Source organism: Tigriopus californicus, chromosome 1 (assembly GCF_007210705.1).
Source record: "Tigriopus californicus strain San Diego chromosome 1, Tcal_SD_v2.1, whole genome shotgun sequence".
Lineage (NCBI taxonomy): Eukaryota > Metazoa > Arthropoda > Copepoda > Harpacticoida > Harpacticidae > Tigriopus > Tigriopus californicus.
Genome location: NC_081440.1, coordinates 2,512,863 through 2,534,028, shown reverse-complemented (window position 1 = coordinate 2,534,028; position 21,166 = coordinate 2,512,863). Strand labels below are relative to the sequence as shown.

Below are 21,166 nucleotides of genomic sequence, written 5' to 3'. Positions count from 1 at the left end.
AGTATGCAAATAAGGCTGGGCTTGAAGTCGTTACAATCCAAGCTTGAACACGAGCTTTTTAGCCGGACATGGTTCAATTGGCAAGGATGAAGGGATGCAGATCACCAACTTGCGAATCAACAGCACTCGCATTTGGCGCACGAGATCCTTTTGCACCGTGTTTTCTGTCATTAATAACCGTGAAGGTCAGAATGGTCTGGTGCCGTGGTTGTCTGGTCTATCCTTTGGGTGCGGGAGAGCGTCTTCCAATTGATGAGTGGATGGAAAAATTGCAGAGGAAATTAATGATTGGGCTCTTCTCCAGAGCTGAAATGAGAGGGAAACAAACCAACTGCTGCCAAATGGTTTCTTGATGGTTGGTTGTTGGCTCGGGTACTAGAAATAATAATCGGTTCCGATTTCGCATATCCGATCAAGAAAATTCATTTTGACTTTGTTTTGGACCCCATCAATTATGGTTGGTTGGTTGTGCGAGTGAAATGGGAAGTTGGAATGGAAGAGCACATCCAAACATTTCCGCAATGACGGCCATTTCGAGTTCGTTCTCCCAATAGTCGATGATTGCATGGTAGACAGACAATCGTTATTGGAGGAACAACTTTTTACCTTATCAATCTTGAGGGTTTTTTGCGTTCAATGGGAAGCGATGGATCTTCGCAAGATTACGCCAATTCAATCTTGGAATGAACTATTGCCACGAAAGGACGAGTTTGAGGCCTTATGGCCTCAAGATAACATGCTCGACCGGTACATTCACGTACCTACCATTCTAACACTGAGTAAACTGTACATAAAAGTATGCCATCTTCAAGGTCTCTTTTCTCCTTGACCTCCTTTCAATTTTTTTAAAGAATTTTCAAAAGCCATCAAATATCGAAAAACTATGGTGACTGGACCTTTTTTGGGGCCATGAAAACATTCAGAAACCTTTTGTTTCGCGGCGGGGGGAGAATTCATTTTCTCAGCCTCACATACCCATGCTTTCAGTTGGATTGACAACGGAATTGTTGGTCTAAATAATACCGCAAATACAACCGTGACACCCTCCAAGCGGAAGAAGCAAAGCTAGGAAATCCATTCTCTCCCCCCCCATACACACACACAAAGCGGTGAGGCATGTCTGGTCTATTGAGGTGGTAATAAATTCACTGCTGAATTTGTTCTTGGACTTCCTGGTCCTTTCATGAAGGGTAATGGATATTTCTTTGCCAAGTTTCAATGCATTTGCCTTGAGCAGACCAGCAATACCAACATCTCCAGGAGGAGACAACTCGAACCCGCATCATTAATCGACGAAGCCAATCGAAGTCCGAATCCCGTTGTGATTGGATGGCTTGTTCAGTGATCCCCAAAAGAGTCTGTTCGCCTCAGGAAGCTTCCTTGAAAGCTAAGCTTTCAACTCGAAACCCTGCCAATCAATTGAGGAAGGCAACCTTCCAAGTGGAGATTCATTTCATTCTTGACCCCTGACTGAGTCCGTGTCGAGTTAACATTCACTGATTATGTTTCATGCTCGGGGAGCAGGATTAGCACTGAGCACATATGAACCGAGTCTATTTTCGATGAAAAACCTCGAGAGGGAATGGCAAAGTGCAGCTTTCATGCTAATTTGACCTCTGCCAACAGGTCAGGGTTCCAAGGTTTGCGCATTTCATATTTCATCTAGGATATGTGTACAACATGGAACTAGATGAGCTTTTTTGGATCTATCATTGCAGACGAGACTGGTGGGTTTTCGATGTCTACCATCTTCATCTCGCCGTCTTTCATTGCCTCGAGCATTGTTCTTCTTCTCGCCTCCTTCATCTATCTCATGGTAAAGATTTCTTTTCACAGGGAATCATAATGAAACACCGACTCTATCGAGTTTCAATATATTTGAAATCACTAATCTTTCGATCTTAAAAGAATGAACACTAAAAATTTAGGTTTTAGAAAGATTTTAGGTGGGGAAATGTTGAATAAGTAAAAAATGTAATAAAAAAAAGTCTTGGAAAAAAGAGCTCTAATGCATTACTTGATGTCCCGAGGGCATGTCTTCCCCCATGGAAGAGTTATATATCTTCTACGTAGATACATTCTTAGAGTGTATGCCTCAGAATGAGAGTGCCTATGAAGGAAAGTCAATGACTGGAAACCTTCCAACCGGATTGTTACCGTGACGTCATTTGAGTTGTCTTGAAAACAAATTACCGATACTAAGAGATGGCATAGTGTACGACAACACCCACTCAATACTAGTGTGCTCAATGGCTTCCCTGGACGGCGATAAAACATGATAAATCCGACCACAGAGACCTCATTATTGTCCTGGAGAACAATGGCATCAGGATCGTGTTCATGCTCATCTTCCACTTCCACTTTGGCTCGCCAAAAGGAAGATTCACCATTGAAAGCTCGCATGACAACGGCAGTTGTGTCATGGATAATGCCAATTCTTGGAGACCTTGAATGCAGAGAAAATGACGCATTTAAATTAGCTACTTTTGCGATCTCTCTAATTTCGGCTCCCTCCGTAAAAATGACGGTAATGTTCGTGTTCTGCAGAGTCCGTGCAAAGCACTCCAGCAGAGATTATTGGCTGGGATATCAGTCTACTAAACGTTCAGTACAACGACTGGCCATTCGACGGCCAAGGTTACGGAGGACAATCTGTTCGTCCCTGATTTGTGTCATATGAATCTTCCTTCTTACTCTCTAATATTAGTGACCACACACGCAAGGGTTTTTATTTCTATTAGTAGTCAAGTGCGTCAAGTGCGCCAAGTGAGCTGAGAGGCAAAGCCACTCAATGGACGGCATTCCGACATGTCACAAGATTAAGTACTTGTTGGACATGTGCAACTTGGGGTAATCATTGCAGACGTGAAACGCAAATGGCTTTGGATTCGCTCAACTCGCTAGTCAGGATTTGCATCTCCGTTATCTAGTTTAAATCGAAGCAGCAAACCGGTAGTCAGTGTCGCCAAAAGAATGGTGCGCTCACATTACTCTTGGTCAGGGAGATATGGTACATTGTGTATTATGATTTAGAAATCTAGAGGGGGTCTAGGAGGGAGACTCTCGAAACAATAATTGGTTCCTTAACTTAATCATTTCTAAATGTTGACTCTGACATTCGGCTGTTACGGCCACAACCTATCACACCATTAGTAACTCGGACTTACGTACCAATGATGAAAAGTGATGCTTCAATGTCAATTTTCGGCTGGGGAATGCTGACTTAAAGTCAGAATTAGGGTTCAATTTGCCAGAGCTCTTAAAAGCAAGAATTGAATAGGCTGAAATGTTCTTGAATCAACTTTCATTCTTTCATTTTAGATTCATACTGAAGCTCTGAAAGAACATTGGATAAGTCTGATTGTGACAAATTGAAGCAATCAAGTTTCAAAACCAAGCAATGATAAAGCAACGTCGAATTTCACTTCCCTGTGTTTTTTTTCAAAATCTTGATTTATCGGGTCTATATCCAACAAGGAAAACGGCGAGCTTCTTCTGTTTTACGTACTTCAAAGGTTGGCGAAATCAAATCATCCAGGATCGTGCTTAGCCAGCTTTACGAAAGTCTCATACAAATAGTCTTTCACCCACATTCACATTATTCGAGCCAAACTTGGTCAAAGCCTCGCTTGAAAATCCTTATCGCATTCTCATAAGTCGCAGATTTGTTTGGCTCGATGGTGGATTGCTCAATCGCTGGACCTTCGAGAAACCCACTGCTTAACGATCACACTCAACACGAATGTGAACCTATGTTGGGACAAATTGCATCGGTTGGCGGCTATTTTCTCTTGGATAATTTGTTCAGTGTTCGTGTAGTGCTGACAGGCGAATTTATTTTCCCTCATCTCTCTCTATGTGTCTACTTTGACCCCTCGTCAAAGATTCCCAGATCCCATCTTGGTCAAGCTCAGCTCTTGGGTCATCCTCATGCATAGCTTGATGATTAACTCCTCTCTAATGATTGTCCGCTCAAAATAACGGCTACTTTGGGTGTCGCTAAAAATGCAGTTTTCCTCCATATTCCATAACTCTCTTGCCATCTTTAGCGGTAATGGTATGAATGAATGAACGAATGAATGGATGGATGGATGGATGGATGAATAAAGACCCTGGTGTCGTTATGTTTCGGTCACCACTGTGCTGAAGGTCAGAAGGTATTTTGTTTGTAAATCCAACCGCAAACGTTGATTAACATGAAGCAGATCATCCTAAGAAGGATCTCATGTACGCACTCCGTACACTCTGTGAGTCCGTACGTGCCTTGAACTTTCAGATTGACGTGACCTGAAGAAACGTGAGAGAATTGAGGTTTGGGAATTGACTCGGAGTCGGAAATCAATCTCAATGAAAGTGGACGGATTGTTGCTCTCTTTGAAGCCGAATGGGATTGAACTTTGTTCGCCACCATCTTCATCTGTCAAGGTCAGTTCTGAAGGCAATCGCGAACCCCACCGAGCAACAAATGGCGAGCCTCGTGCCCGTCGTCACCCTTGATTGATATCTCCCGTATCTGATTAAAAAGAAATCCAAGGATATTAACGCATCCTTCTTCCACTTCGACGTACGTACGTCCGAGATGGTCTTCGTCTCATTTCAAGACAACAGCGTTTCAAATTTCCTCCCTGATTCATGAGATTTGTTCGAGGCAGACAATGGAAGTGATCGTTGTTCCTCATTGATCAACCTGGGATTCTGGCTCGACTCCCACTGCGTTGAGAGTGTCCGGATCATCATCCATTTGCTACTCACAGATTCATGTCAAAGAATGCCTCAGCATATTTGAACACAATGCCAATGTGGCACTTTCAGTTCAGAGCCAGCTTGTTGAACGGCGATGGCAAGTTCCGTCTGAATCCATGTAGACATCTCTGGATCCATGTGGTAATTATTGTAATCCACAGGCAATGCTAGGGAGGCTACACTACTACAGGACTACAGGACTACAGGACTACATACAGGAGTGACATGGAAACCAATTCAAAGCCATCTTCACCAGACGAAAGGGAAATGCTCCTAATAATCGTCGTCATGATGATGATGATGATAATCACAAAGCTAGTGTGTGCTATGCAGGCACAAAGGAGAATCTTCGCGACCTTGACTTGAAGAGGCAACAAAAATGTGCTTGAATTCGGCAGTGATTACTGATTATCACATGCCGGATATGAGACATCCAGTTGTCTAGTGAAGAGGTGAAATTAAAATGAACTTTGTCCATTCTCAATGCTTTTTTTGTGTTTTTTCAGGCGTATTCATGCGTTATTGTGCCCGTCAGAGAGGAGCGATAAAATATGCAGAAGGTCAATAGCGCAGCCAGCTCTGACAACCATGAATCAAAAAGCCATTGCTCATTCCACGGGACATTACAAGTTTGCCATGGTCTGACCTCTTCCTCCTCGACCAATGTCGGAGGACCATATATATTTACATGCATCTTCCAATCCCTCTTCATTGAACCCATCAGAACCCTTTCAATCCATACCTTTCCAGCATTGCTGGATGGATGAGTGCACTTGGTACTAAACATGTTTGGCTTCAAATGTCAATCTCTGAAAATAGACTCATCGAGATATCTCAATCATATCGCCCAAAAGTACGAGTACAATCGGTCCGAGAGAGAAACTAAGTCCATTGGCTTTAGTACATACACATGTACATTTCTCATCATGGTTCAGATCATCTTTTTTTTTGTCTTGCCCGAGCATCTTTGGCAGAGATGGAGCAGGAAGCAATTTAACGGAGATTTTGGTGGTGGTGGGGGTTCTTCTTTTCTCTCGAGTTAACGGAAAAGTTGTGAAAGGATCGAGTTGCTAAATGTCATCCATCGAAAGAGGAATGTGCAGGACTTCCTAAAGATAACTTCGGTTCAGGTCACATCATTGTGTGATTGCTCCTCGGAATTGGTGTGCATACTCGTAGTACATTATTCTACACATTTTTGAAGGGTGCGGTGGTGTCCGTGCTCACTTTCACTCGACAAATCTGCTGCACCTGTTTCAAACGGTAAGGGGAAGTACAACTCTAGCCCGAATGATTTCAAGTGTGAATAGGACTTCAAAGAGCCGAGTGATCTCGACTTCCTCTTCCGAAGATGAATATAAACATTCATCGCGAATTTCGAGGAATTTCTTCCGTCTTCCAATCTTGACACGATCAATGCCGTTGAGATCCCGATGTATCTGTTAATATACCGTGCGTTGTGCAAGTTCGGGCAAAAAAGTACACATGCTTACTGTTCACTTTTGCTTCCTTGAGAATGGCCAATTGTTCAAGAAACAAATCCCCTGCATTGCTTTGCGGTCAACGTAAGAAATCCGGGTTGGAAAACAGACCCATGAAAATTATTCGCGATTTTTTTTTATTGTTGCTTGGATTTTGAGCACAATGTCAAATCAACGTAAGGCTGCTTTGTAATGGTTTCCATGCGTTTTATTCCCTGAGAAGCCCCAATATATCAAATTGAATTCAATGCTTATTTTTGTTTTTATTTTTTTGTAATTTGTCGCGAGATTAACTTGTTTTTTGTTCAGGCAAAATAGAGTCTATATTCTACGTAGAATATCAAGCTAATGCTTCTTGAACCTTTATCATTACGCCACCAAACGGAAAGCGCACTTTTTCTAGCGTTTTTTAGTTCTTACATTGCCTCCAGATTCCCTTGATTTTCTTTTACCATGGAAGAGAAGCACAAACAGTACCTTGTATGAAACTAGAATGCACGTATCTACATTGGTTTACACTCAATCCTATTTATGGTATTAGGCTCGCCCTTTATGTGTTTTATTTTTGATAGTTAGATCACTCAGCTTGTCCAAATATGGATCTTTCAGAACGTGGACAAATAGGGACGAGGTTCTAATTTGTTGACTCAAATCGTCATTCCGGCTCATAAGATCTCGATGCCGATTCTTCAGCTTTCAAGAAAGACCAAAACTCTTTTCACCAAACAGTGCTTAGAATTTCTAAACAAAAGGACAACTCACTCTTGGCTCGATTGGCCAGAAGAATGAATAGGCTGCCAATTTTTCAGCTGTGCCATCTCCAGGGTTGCCATTGTTTTATCTAGACCTAATGTCCTCATTGTTTCATCTACACCTAATGTCCTCATTGGCCAGCACTGTAATCTAAAAGTATTCCTAACCAAGCTTCGCTTCAATGATAACTACTTGGCAATTGGCCAACCTAGTGGTTTTGTCATCGATGGGAATGGTGTGTGATGGTTATGGCGAGTCCCTGCGCATTTACCGAGTGTCAACCTCATGTAGTGTGAGAAAATGTGTCTCTTGAATGCATAATTGAGAGATCAATCATCGAGTCCTTACACGTTGACATTCCCCAGGTCCAACCTGCTACACGAGACATGTTGAAGATTTCATCACTCTCCTCCAATGTACTAGGTATGAAGGATGATCGATTTCCAATTGGCGCGATTCTTGCTGAATATGGAAGAAGTGACCAAAGCGAGAGGCAATAAACCATTTGTCAGTTTGGAGCACATCTAGGTATTCAATCTGTAGATTAAAAAAGCCGAGAGATTTTTTTTTGACCATCACATTGATGGGCTCGTACCGTACTTAATCAGGTTTATCTATTCAATCGAGTAACTGCATTGTGAGCGCTACTCAGTCCAAGCAAGAGGCCTTCAAGGTCAGTGTGGGGCCTGGGCGATATGGAATTAACAAATCCTTGGTTGTCGTAATGAGTCATTCACAGAGGAGCTCTTGTGGAAGGTGATGTCTGGAATGGTTAGCCACACTGTACGTATACATACTGTAAGTGAATGAAGGCAAAGAGGTTGTGGAATCGAAGCTCGAAATCCGAGTTCCATTTGTAAGAAGATGAGGCGAGAGACTTTCAATCTGGGTCTTGATTACTTTGCATTTTGCACTCCAAGTTGAATGTTGATCTAATGACGAGTCATTTATCATCTAGGGCTCAGCATCGCTTTGAGCTTCTTGCCGTTCCTCATTGGATTGGACACGACCAAAGAGACTTGGTACGAATCGAAATAAATGACCGACACAGTAGGAGAGTAAAAAGAGGAATCGAATGCTGGGAAGATGTCTAGTAAATCACAATTTCCGCTAGGGTCCGCCCCAGAAGTGAAGTTCACTTTTTCAGCAACATTCTTAAAACTGAAAGTTTTAGGGTTGGGTTTAGGGGATCAATGATAAATGTGCTCTTTTTGCTTCCATCTGTATCAAACAAAGAGCATGGAATAGTTGACAACTCTTGAACTATGCTTAAAGACCTTATAGCAACCAAAACCCGTTCGTCTTTTCGACCACAGCCACGCATCTCATCTATCAACATTCAAAATCAGATCATCTACTCCTGTGTTTCGAGGACCGAGGAAACCATCTCGTAAAATCATTCCGTCTGAATTGTGTGGGCGGAGTCTGTGGTGGTTCGACTACTCCAATGTATGTTGTAGGTACAGTGGTGTAGCAATTCAACGTCTCATGCTATATAAAAGAGATCTGAACTCAAACAAGTGACATGTTCTTATTGCGAACACATTGTTTGAAGGAATGTTCTGGGAGCATCCCGATAAAATTTCCTGCAAGATAGTTGATTCTTCATGAAGTTATGGTGCTCACTTGGGGCATGACAGCCGCCCTCAACGTAAGTTCACTCACGGACTTCTAGAAATATGGACTGTGAACGAGCTTCCTGCCAAACCGGCCTGCTCTTGGTCACAGCAACTCTGAACCACTTTTCGAATTAAAGTAATAAAATGAGAAGCGTAGATCTCTTAAATTAAAGGTAGGGTCACTTTTTTATATTTTACTTGTAAAGTGGATAGTTTCAAAGTTATGGTGTCAGAAGCACCATAACTTTTCAACTAAAATTCAAATTTTTATCCTGCTCCATGTTGTGTTTACTACATAACTTTAACCATGTCTCCTGAGTTCCTTAAGCATAATTTTGGGCTCAAATTTGGCCAAATTTATCTATTCAACCAGATCTTGTGGTCGTATCAAGTGCTTATTTGGAATAAAGTGACCGGTTTAGGAGACACGAAATTTTGGCTTCCGTTCGCAATCCACATCTCAAGAAGTCCGTGGTTCGCTCTTGTTTAAGCAAAATATCCCTTGTTTTATGAGGCCATATCAAAACTTTATACTGATGCAATATTACATGAATGCAAAACATAATCTATAGAAATAGCCATTTTGATAATGACGATGTAAACAAAACCTGATTTCATTGAACCATTCAACAACGCTTGAAATTTAGAAGACACTACTTTACTCAACCTTGTACACTACTATGTGCACTTGAAATGTTCTTGAGCGTCGGAGAAAGGGAATAGCTCAAAGTGAAACGAAGCCGAAATCACCCACAGCCAAAAGATCAAATGAACTTGTCATCTTGGATAGAAAAGCTTAGTGATGAACGAACGGATCCCTCAATCCCATTGTTGAGGGGACAAAAAGGCCATTCACGGTTGAACTCCGCCGCTGAGCCGTGAGAAAAGCTAATCCGCCTCAACAAAGATGCTTTTTGGGGGGCTTTGTGAAAAAAACAGGACTTCCAAGTTATGGTTGTTATTATTGTAATATTAAGCGTAATGCGCAGTTCTCAATTAGTTTAATGAACCTCGTCGTGAAGCTGGAATGTCCATATTTTTGATGGCGCTTGGTTTTTGTTCTCGGGGACTTGAAGTGCATTCCTCGACTTCCCATTTGATTTTACGAGCCTTTGGTATCGTCGAATTGCCATTCAAGATCATCATAAGATGCACTTTCTCACATCCAATGCCCAGGGTCTCTTTTCTGATCATCTTTAGTCGGGTATGGCTTGCATTTTGGTGGTGGCAAAAGTATTCAAATAAAACTACTGAGCAAAATTTCCACCACGTTTCGAAGTCTACGTACTCATGCAAAAGAAGAGCTTAGTCAAGACTTTGAATGAACTCGGATTTCCTTGAATTTGCTTATACACTACCTCGGATTCATCTACATCTGACAACTCTATTTGGTTTTGAGCTTCACACCTTGAGCCCCAAGATTCAACAGAGAAGGACTTCATTGCTCAATTGACAGCTGTCAATTTCTATTCTCTATTGCAGGTCGATTCAGGGAGCCAAAGAAACAACCAAACCTGAAATGCGACTATCTTTAGCCACATAGCAAGACTTTATTAAGGGCTGAAAATTTGAACGGGAGACAAAAGATCCTATGTCTGTTCATTCATTAGTGGCACAAAGTTGGGTAAGCGATTCGAACCAGCAAACTTTATCTCCAGAGGCAGCCGTTCTATCTGCACCACATTTAAAAGAAAATAGCCCATCTTTTTTTTCTTGACTTTATAACATTCACTGGGTTTCAACCCTGTCGCCATTTCTTTCTTTAAGCTATTCTAAGTAACAACAAGTGGGATGAAACGAATCCTTTAGGTAGGTGGTTCCACATTACAAGTGACAGATCCATTTGAGATTGTTTTTGCTTCGTTCTCCTGTGGATGAGTAAGCCCAACCGAATGGAATTCACATCTCATCAGGTTGTTTTTTTTTAAAGCGTGTATAAACCACGCGGATCAAAAGGCTGCATAATGAAGATCTTATTCAATAGATGGTCACGAACTCCCCATGAAGAGGGCGTTTCACACTCTCCACGACCTATTCAACGGAAAAAAATGAACCCAATAATGACCCTGGACACATGTTTGCTTGTTTGTTACTCAATACCTTCTAAGTTGTGTTCTGATCTCATGGGATGGACTAAGAAGTTACATTACGTACATTGTCGGCTCAACCAACCTTGAAGCATGGGTTTCATTAGCTGAGTGCTGACTTCATTTCTTGAACTGGCGAATTTTCTTCTCTCTTGGCAGATTTATGGGCTCAGAGGGGATTTTTTTTTCTTGTCTTTTGAAGCAGCTTTTTCTCCCCAAAACTTGACATGACTCCTTTTTAAGGTGAGCTGACTGGGGTTGCAAAAGTGGGCATCCATCTTATTTGAATGAAAAATGTGTGCCAAAGTGGCCCTTGCAATCTGGACGAGAAGAACAAGGTTAAGAGATGTGACAGTTACGAGAGCAAAATTGGGTTGATTGGCAAATGGACGAAATCCGTGAACGTGGTGGAACCATTCGTGTGAATTATGAAGTTTTGAGAGTTTCTAAAACAACTTGGAAATGACACCAAATCAAGCGAATGGTTAATGTATGCTGTTTTCTGACACTCGGGTGTCACCGAAACCTAACTGAAACTTTGACAGGGGCACTTTAGAAATTCCAAGGAATGACTGTCTGGAATATGAATATGCATCAAACAGACAATCGAAAGGACCACGAAAGAAGACGGTTTGGTAGTAAAAATTTGGAATCAATAAGTGTAAAAGACAAAGACGAAATTATTCATTAGTCAATGGGAGGGGCTGCTTTTCATCGCAGCATCGTGATAAGGCCGAGTGGCAAACGGGGAGGGGAGAGCCAAGTAGTGGCCAAAGTAAATTAAATGTGTGGGCCCTTGAGGCCATCATTCGGTTCAGGTTGGATTTCTTGCCTACGGCATTTCTCCCATTAAACCAAAGTATTTGATCACGAAATTGTTTTTCACTCATCGCTTTTTTTTGTTTTCCTCTTATTTTCTTAAAGTACATATAAGTCATTACTAAATGTGTCATTTTAATAGATGCATCTCGAAAAGCTCATTCTAATAGCAAAGGAACTCTAAATCTAGGATGACATGGAACATTTAGCCATCTCTATGAGACTTCAAGAAAGGAGTCATCAGAGACAGGTGACATGAAGGATTAACACAAACCTGACTTGGCTCAAGCAATGGAGGCCCAAACTTTTGGTCTATTGGAACAGCGGACCATAGAGGTTGGAAAAACATTGTGCCATTATGATCAATGTCTGAACCTCTTAGCTATAAGATTCCTTGTCTTTGCCATCTGAAACCTTCAATTTCTTCAAAACCTTTTGAATGCGTTTTTCTCTTCAATTTCTGGGGATTTTTTTTTATTCCCAGGAGCACTAAGGAAGTCTGCAAAAAAGTGGGTTGGTGAGTATCAAACCAAACCCCATTTTGTTTGTTGTCTTTTCTGTACTTTTTTCCAAATACATTCCTACTGGTTGTTCTCAAAATATATTCTTTTCTGTACATAATGTCAATCTATTGTTTGTAACTGGAGTTTTGTTTGACCTATTCTCATACATAGCAAAGAAACAATTGCCAGTATTAAAGGGCCGTTTTTCTTTACTTCGGGAAGAAAATGCTTGATCGTTAAGGAAATGGCTATTCGGTTGGTTGGAGGGCTCCGTTTGCTTCTTGACACCCATTCCACAAAACCATCTTTGCCCCACGGCTCTTCGGCTTCAACGCGTGCGAGATTTGCATGAGGCCCTAATGGATGACTGTCACTCTGGTCCTTTCCAAGGCTCCTCTAAGACAATTTCAACCAGGGTTTGGAATCAAGGATGAATGTGATGGTGATGCCTCTAGACTACAGTCCTCTTTCAATGATTACGCACGAGCGCCGGAAAATTTTCCAGCAGGCCCTTCATGCGAGCTTGCATGTTTGTGTTTGTAGGATTCAGCTCATCCTCCCTCATCCGTATGCACACACACATACACTCATATCCAGACACTGACAGGCATAGAGTACGTTAGACAGGGACGCACGCCAGGCAATTGCCTCCTCCTCCTCCTCCTCCTCCCCCCACTCATTCCGTGATTCAAGACGACAAAAATACCCGGCTTTTCCGTCAAGGTCGAATAGTTTCCCATACGTTGTACGCAAATGTGGCGTCGCGTAAACGCAAATTTTTCTTCTGCTCAGGCTCTTGAAAGCAGGCGGCTATGAACCTCGAACAATCACAGTGGATGAAACCGTCGATGCCAAACACCATAATGCCATGATGATCAAGATGATGATGACTGCGACAGCTCCGGTGGTTGGTGGAGGAGGCGGTGGTGGTGCCGGTGATGGTGGCTGTTAAGGGGGAGGGGAATGGTGATGGGAAGAAACTGTCTCGGAGCATCACAAATTCGGATGCGTGGGGAGGGGGGGGATGGCCCATGAGGGTGACGATCCTCCTCGGCGATGGGCTCGAGTCGATTCTAGGGTTTTGGATACAGTTGACAATTGGTGCTTGAGGAGTGCAGACATGTGTTGTTAGTCGATCGTGACTTCACCTTGGAAGCATTGCGGGACAATATGACGTCCTGAGATACGAGAAGAAACAGTGTTATACAATCAATCAGAGCTCGTATTTTCTAGTCAATCGAGGAAAAACGTCATCGCGCTTTGCCCTTGAATCGGGTGGAAGGAAATTGAATGAGTGAACTCTAAGTCATATAACTGCAACCCAATCTAGTGCCATGAAATTTCTCAGTCTCAGTGTGATATTACTGGGCATTTGTGTGCTCTCAGCCACGGCTCTCGATACCAATAATCCGCAAAACCATGGAGACAGAGACCTTGCTCCCCATCACCGGTCAAAACGGACAATCAATATTTTCGGCATGTTCAACAGGATGATGAGGGGCATGTTCGGCGGCGGCGGTAAGAAAGGAGGCAAAGGCGGCAAAGGAAAAGGCAAAGGTCGGGGCCGGGGCAAAGGCAAAGGCAAAGGCAGGCCTTCTGCCGGCTATGGGGTCCCACAAGGAAGGCCAATCTCCAGTGGTTATGGCGCACCGCAAAGACCACAAGGCGGGTATGGCGTTCCACAAGGTCCAGCTCTGGCCTCTGGTTATGGTCCAGCAAGCAACAACAACAACAATAATCAAGTGGGCTATAACGCACCTCAGCAGCAACAACAACAACCTCAAACTCAACCACAAGGAGGCCATGGAGGAGGTAGCAGCTTTGGAGGCGGTGGTAATAATATAAGAGGGAATCAGGGATTTTCAGGTGGTCACGGGTCTGGGTCTGGTGGTATTGGTGGGTCTATTGACTCTTATGGCTCTCCTCAGGCTCCTCCGGTGGGAGGAGGAGGAGGAAACACTGGGAATATTGACTCCTATGGCTCACCTCAAGGTGCCGTAGTTGGCAACATCAGACCCGCTCAATCGGTCAGTGGATATGTTGCCTCTAGCGGAAATGGGGCGAAAGGTCAAAATGGTGGGGACATTGTCTACGGCCAAGCGGGTGTGGCTATGGCGCCCGCCAGTTTATCCAACACCGTGATCAAAATGCTCCCAGCTCCTAATCTGGCCACGGCAGCACCTGCCTTTGGCAATGGAGCTGGTCAAGTGTCACAAACGTCTTATGGACAGAATAATCAAGCTACTAGTTTCAATAGTGGTGGCAGTTTGGGTGGGTCTATTTCTCCTTCCAACCTTGGCTCTGCCTCTCCAGCTCAAGATTCATACGGCATTCCTCAAGGCACTGTTCTCGGCTCCAATGGTGGTTCTTTCTCCTCAAGTGGCACAGCTTCGGGTGGCAATAACGTAATTCAAAACAATGGCGGTTCGGTTACCTTTCCAGCTTCTGATTCCTATGGAATCTCGCAGGGTAATTCTATTGGTGGGTCTGCACAAGGTACAATCATTGCACAAGGGAACAGTTTCTCAACAGGCAATGGTGGAGCCTCTTTCACAAACTCTGTGTCTAATGGGGGTGCATCTGCACCCGATTCCTATGGAATTCCCCAAGGCAACGTGGTGGGAGGATCCTCTCTAGGGACAACAAATACACAAGGAAATAGCTTAACATCTGGTACTGGGAACACGTTTTCGTCTTTGGGTTCCACAGGATCGGTTGGTGGCTCAGGTGAGTCAGCACCCGATTCATATGGTATCCCTCAAGGAAATGCCATTGGATCGTCCCAAGGCTCATTCAACGGCCAAGGTACTAGCTTATCATCGGGCTTCAGTGGGACGGGGAATACATTCACACCCTCAGGTTCCACGAACAATAATTTTCAATCCACACAAGGAAATTCGGTTACATCATCGGGAACTGGAACAGGAAACACGTTTTCGTCAACAGGTTCGGTTTCTGTCTCTTTGAGTGGTAATACTGGGAATAGTGCTGTATCAGCACCAGACTCTTACGGAATCCCTCAGGGGAACGTGATCTCTTCTGCGGGTGCTGACTCTACTCTAGTGGGCACAAGTGTCGGTGGTAACGGTGTGAGCAGCACGACGAACTTTGTGAATAGTATAAATGACAATGATCTTGATTCGACCACACCAGACTTCGCTACGACCGTCAACCCCTTCACTGGCTCGACCTCTGGTGTAAATAGTGCTTCGCAAAGTGGATCGTTGCCTGCGGTCCAGGCACCAGACTCATATGGACTTCCCCAAGGGGAACCAGTTAATAGTAATAATGAAACTCCTGTTACAGACATCCTCTCCGATGATTTGACGTTTGCTGGCTCTCCCTCTATCAATCCCCGAACAAACCCTTTGGATAATGCCGTGCTCATCAATCGGCCCATTAATAACCCTGCCTCTAATTTCAATACCAACAACAACGTCAATACCAATACCTTTAATAACAACCCGTCTACTTTGTTATCCGGAACCACTCAAAATGGAGGAGGAGGAGGAGCCGTGTCCTTTGGCAACGCCCAGACATCGAATGCGAACTCAAACACTAATTCCAATTTTCAATCAATTGTTACGAACTCCAATGCTGGCTCGGTGACAAACTCCAATGCTGGCTCGTTGACAAACTCCAATAGTGGCTCAGTGACAACCTCCAATAATGTGATCAATCAGCCTGTTGGTCCCTCCAGTGGATTCAACTTTAACCGCCCTAGCTCGGTCTCTTCATCCAATAATCTTATTAACAACAACAATAATAAAAATAATATCAATGCCAACACCAACAACCGCAAGAAGAGTAACAATAACAACAACAGACAAGTCACTACCAATCGACAAAGCCAAAGCCAATCAAGCTCAAGGGACGAGGCTCCAATCGGCGAACTAGTCAGCACCGAGATTGAAGGTGAGGGTCAAGACGACTCACTAACACCACTGTTTGACAACCTAAGAGACACTGTTGACCTTTCAGATTCCACGACAGACATATCAGAGAGACCACCCATTGTCATTGATCTGAGTAACGGCAACAACGAAGTCGATCTCACCAATGGTGTCAAAGACACAGGATCCACCATCGGCGATGTTGATTTAACGGGCAAGACCACGACCTCTGTGCCTACCTTAAGTGCGACCGATGATGCAGAGGAGGTAGACAACCCATTTGCTGGCTATGACGATATTGATGAGAACTACGATGAGTACGATTACATCACGGATGAAGAAGACATCCTTGATCCATTCGCAGGGATCCCAGGGTTGGATCCCGATGCCCCTGGCACTGTTGTCACACAATCCGGCCAGACCACTGAGCCTACCAATTTCGACGAATTACCCAGTTACACGGGCAACCGGAACAACAACAACAACAACAACAACGCCAACGCGAACTCGAACAATCAGCAGACCTCAAATCTGGTGCAGAACCAAAACCAGTCGCCCGGTCTAGCCATTGGGATTCGAACCCAAAACAATGCCTTGTTTGATGCTACCTTGTACGATGATGAAATTGCCTTCTTAGAGGAGTACGAGTCGGGTGATGAGTTGAGTGATCAAGCAGAACCGCCCACAGCCAACAGTGCGGACAAGGTTGGATTAAGGACAGGCAAGAAGACTTCGGTCAAAGCCACCACCAAATTCGAGCCTGCCGAGTACTTGGAGGAATATGATGATGACCTGTACGAGTATGACGACCAAATCTTGGGTGGCGGTGGACTCGACGACGATCGGGACACTGAGTTCATCTCTGTCCCGTTAAAGATCGAGGAAATTGGAAATTTGAGTAACCGACCCGGTGACCCTACCGTGATTCTTGCGGGCTCGCCCCCTGAAGATGAAGAAGACGACCTTCGCATTACCACGTTCAAGCCTCAATTACTCTCCATCCGAGGGCGGGGCAATAATCGGAAGCCCTTGGTGGTGAGGCGAACCAAGAAACGAGTTGAAGACATTCCCCATGCTGCTTTCCACGCTTTCCTTGTCGAGCCTCCCAATGGAGCGCCCAAGACCAATAATCAAAAGAAACGAGGCGTTGACTGGTCGGAAAAGCTACGGGAAAGGAAGCGCCAGAAGATCTGGCGCCAATTCAGGCTCAACTAAGTCATGACCATTCTTAGGAACGAAATAAATTGAATTCTCTTCAACTTCACTCATCCCCAACCTCGAGCATGTCGTCGAGAACGCAGATTCACGATTAAGGACGTATCGAGATAACAGTGGCATGGATGGTGATGCGCAAGGCACGCTCTCTCTCTCCCTCTCTTCCCCAAGGACAATGCAAAGCGGAGAAGCTTCACGACTTCATTCATCTCCTCTTCCCCTTCCCCACAGCCCATCATTACATCACAATCAGTGAAACGGTTTTCCCCGTTACAACGAGTTCTTTCGATCGATTGTCCACTTAAGATGTTGTTACTTCGAGCCTGAAACGTCCAATATTGTCATGCGTCAAAGAGGTTCGGCGACCCATCCCTCTCCTTCTACGTATATTGATTGCTCATTGTTTCATTTCATTCACATTCATCACATCTTGATCCCCTTTTCGTCGGACCTCATGCTCAATAGAAATCCATATTGGTGTGGTTTCAATTTGCTTCCTCGTGTCCAATTTGAATAACCCGCCTTGACCCTACACATTGAACTAATCTGTTATTATTATCATCTTCATCATCATCAACAACGACAACGACAACAACAAGCCAACCAAGAACAATAAATTAAGTTATTATTACTATTATTATTATCACCATTATTCTATTTTCACGTGAGTCCAATCATTGGTTCCAGATCATGAACCCGATAATAACGATAGGTGGTTTGTCGACTTGAAAATGCATCACCGGCAATCGGAGCTAAACTATATCTCTTTTTCTGGATTTGGTCGAAAGTTACGCCGATTAAGTAGTTTGAGATAAAAGCATTATACGTAGAGTCGAAACTGTTTACTTCCTGGACATTAAGAAGAGATGGTTTTACCGTACAAGGAAGCACGAATTGATGGCATTTACTTTGCTAACGTTGATGTTGGATTGTGCCGTTTGCTTTGGCTTTTTTCGTAAATGAAAACGCATCCTAGTGATATTTCAAATGTGCGATAAACATTGAGGGCAATAAACGACAGATCCGGTTTGGCTTAGAAGCTCTGGTAAGATGTAATGGATCGTCGGTACAACAAAAAAAAATGGTATTAAAAGCTCGAATAGGGTCGAGCTGCATGCATCTTCAAGCTCATTTTTGACCTTTTAGAATCATCAGGATAATTGCTTTCAAGTAACTCAAAGCCTGGAAAAAAACCTTTTAGTGTGTGATGCTTCTGTCTTCGTTTTTTCTGAAGCAAATTAAAGGAGGATTTTCACCCAAAAAATGTTGACTGTCGTAAATCACACGAACTGTGATGATTTTTAGTGAATAGTGGAGGAAAACGAATTCAGAAACGAAAGACAAAAACGGGGATGCAATCTTTGGCATCACAGCCAAAGATTCTGATCTCAATCCTCCCACCCTGTTCGTTGCAGGAGGAACTTCTGTCAAATTGTCAGGAAGCGCTTGATAAAATCAGATTTACACACACACAAAAAAAAAACCTTCTCTGATGTGAGTGAGCTCTAATTCCTACCAAAATTAAAATTGAACGGTACTCAGACCAGGTTATTCAATACAGATCCACGTGTTCATTTGCAATAGTTATCAATAATTTTATAATCATAACCTACTTTCGCAATCCAACCACGTCAATGAAGAGGTTCCGGAACTACCTTACACTGAGAGCCTCAACCAGCCTATGATAACCTATCCCTTGAATGATGTGATAAGTAATAACACCGAAAATCTCAGAGCAACCGGACACCCAATTTTAGTCTAGTTCCCGGTTTTGAGCTTCCTTTCCTACCACAACAACGGACGTGTGCCCGAACAACACCCACCACATGTCTTAAGTACTCATAAGGATGAGTCTTCTCAAGATTGGGATTAACCCCACAATTAGATTCGCCACCACTTGGGCGTCCTAGGCCAAGGCATTAATTGAATCGTGCGTTGATTGCTTTGAAATGTCCCGCCGACTTGCATTCCAATTGTGCCATGAACAACGAGTTCCATTTAATTGCGTGTTCGGTGGACATTAAGTACCTTTGATGGGGCCTCAGCTTCTTCATGTTTGGTGGGGCAGGAATGGAAATGGAAATGAAACTGGCTACTTGTGCCATTGTATTGTTTTACACGCTCTCGTGTTCAGAGGAATTGCATCAGGGATAGATTCGTCGATTCAATGTGCAATTCGATCTCTTGACGGGTCCGAAATGATACAAAGATAATGTGGTTGTCCGATGACGCATTCCGAAGTGACGTTACGAGTTTTGGAGACGTGGTTTTTGGTTGAGTTCGTTAAACGAACATGATTGAAAAGAGTGTGTTACGTACATCTTTAAGATTAGTTAGACTTGGGGGTATGAATCAGATGGTTAAAATGGCAGTAAATTTGTATGTTTTAAAAATGTAATCAAGTTTTAGCAAAGATGAAGGGAAATGTTTACAGAGAAGTCCGTCTCATGGAGCAATTAAATGACCCATTGGTGCCTTGCATCAATTCCGATTTTGAACGGATGTTTTTGGAGCATTAGAGGTTAGATTAACTTATTTGAATAGGAAAGAGAAACAAATCGGGAACCGAGTCTTAAAAATTGGACTTGAGTTCGGATAGAGATTCTAAAATGATTAAAGGAAAGGCTGGAGCCTCAAGGAAAATATGTTTAAATGCGTCAATACATAAGAGGAAACAACATTTCAAGGGTATTTCTATTAAAAGGAAAGCCATTTAAACATTGAGTGCCCTGAAATAGCTCTCAAACATTTGAGAGAGTGGATAATTTGACATTGCAACATTGTTTCACATGAGAAAATCAAGACTGGTCCATTTCAAAGTGAGTCTACAATCAAGTTGGTGGCACTTTCAGGATTAAACATTTGCTTTTTTTACAAGTGATGACATCAATTTCAGCCTACTTTTAACTTGAATGGGTGACAACTCGGAGCTCTGCAAATCGTGATTTAAGGATTCCCCCTTGCAGGCTTCAATCACGTCATTGCTCCTTGTTGGTGGGAGGGGCAACCCTGTGGAAGAAGTTACCCCAAGAAATGAGAAATCCCTAATCCCTAAGTTAAATCATCACTTACAGAAAATGTCCCTTATTACCCGCCCTTTGCCTCGAACTTCGACTGTGCTTTCATTACTGGTTTTTTTTATCATCTTTATCCACAATAACCTTACACCCATACTCTAATTGTACACTTCAAGGTGTCTTAGAGTGGTTTTTACCATAAACAATAACTGAAGATACAGTCCGATCACCCTACCAAGAAAAAGAACGAACCTAAATAGATGGATCGTAAGGCACGAGTAAAAAACTGAGTGTCTAAGAGAAATCAATTTGTCGTTTTATTTCCTTATCAAGAATGAAACCTCATTATCCCTTTCCATGGCGAATTTTTTCTCACGTTCAAAATCAAAATGAGGTGACGAGATGAAATTTGCATGTCAACGAAAATAAAAACAAAAGAGGCTCCAATACAAACCGAGTCGAACTATTTGTCTTCAATCTCAAACCTACAGTAGAAGAGCCGACATCACCAAAAAATGATCATTGTGATCTCATATTTTTTCTTGACCTTTAGCAGTGAAATTAGAATTAATGTGTGCTATTGGTTGAACCATCTAGATCCTACACGATCTATTTAGGATCCAGATCGGACATCAAACGATCGTCCAAGCATAATGGGTTTGTCCAGGAAGAGATCGACATCAGGCCTTTTATGAGGGCGAACTAATTTGATTTGTGACTACTTCATCAATGTGCACTCTTCCGTGAGTCCCGCGAGCATGACTTGGGCATTGATTTGCCATTTTATCCGGTCTAAATGGATGGAGAGCGTAACAACAAAGAAGCATCGTAGACTTCATAAAGAAGTTCCAAGTGTCATTAGATGACAAAAAAAGCCCCCTTCCAAAGCGGTTCGTCATGTCAAGAGTGCCTGTCCTCTTAATGTGATATCCTTGGAAACTTAGCCCGAGGCCCCAGTCAAGATCCGAGAGAGAGGCTCCTTAATTCGAAACCCTTAGAAACACAAAGAGGTGCTTATGAAGCCAGTGATAATAAC

General features: G+C 43.1%; 1 protein-coding gene and 1 long non-coding RNA gene across 2 annotated transcripts in view; both read left to right on the top strand.

Annotated features, from left to right (window-relative positions):
- The window catches only part of LOC131881386 (uncharacterized), a 10,306-nt gene extending 4,725 nt beyond the window's left edge, over window positions 1–5,581 (top strand). The window contains exon 2 of the long non-coding RNA XR_009373358.1: window positions 5,250–5,581. This is a non-coding gene — a long non-coding RNA (uncharacterized LOC131881386). The remainder of the gene's footprint in view (window positions 1–5,249) is intronic.
- A 7,393-nt stretch (window positions 5,582–12,974) lies between these two features.
- LOC131889422 (uncharacterized transmembrane protein DDB_G0289901-like) lies at window positions 12,975–17,980 on the top strand. Its single transcript, XM_059238521.1, has 2 exons — window positions 12,975–15,920; window positions 15,987–17,980. The coding sequence occupies exons 1-2, from the start codon at window positions 13,340–13,342 to the stop codon at window positions 17,111–17,113; spliced, it is 3,708 nt and encodes a 1,235-aa protein (XP_059094504.1). The 5' UTR covers window positions 12,975–13,339; the 3' UTR covers window positions 17,114–17,980.
- Window positions 17,981–21,166: the final 3,186 nt, after the last annotated feature.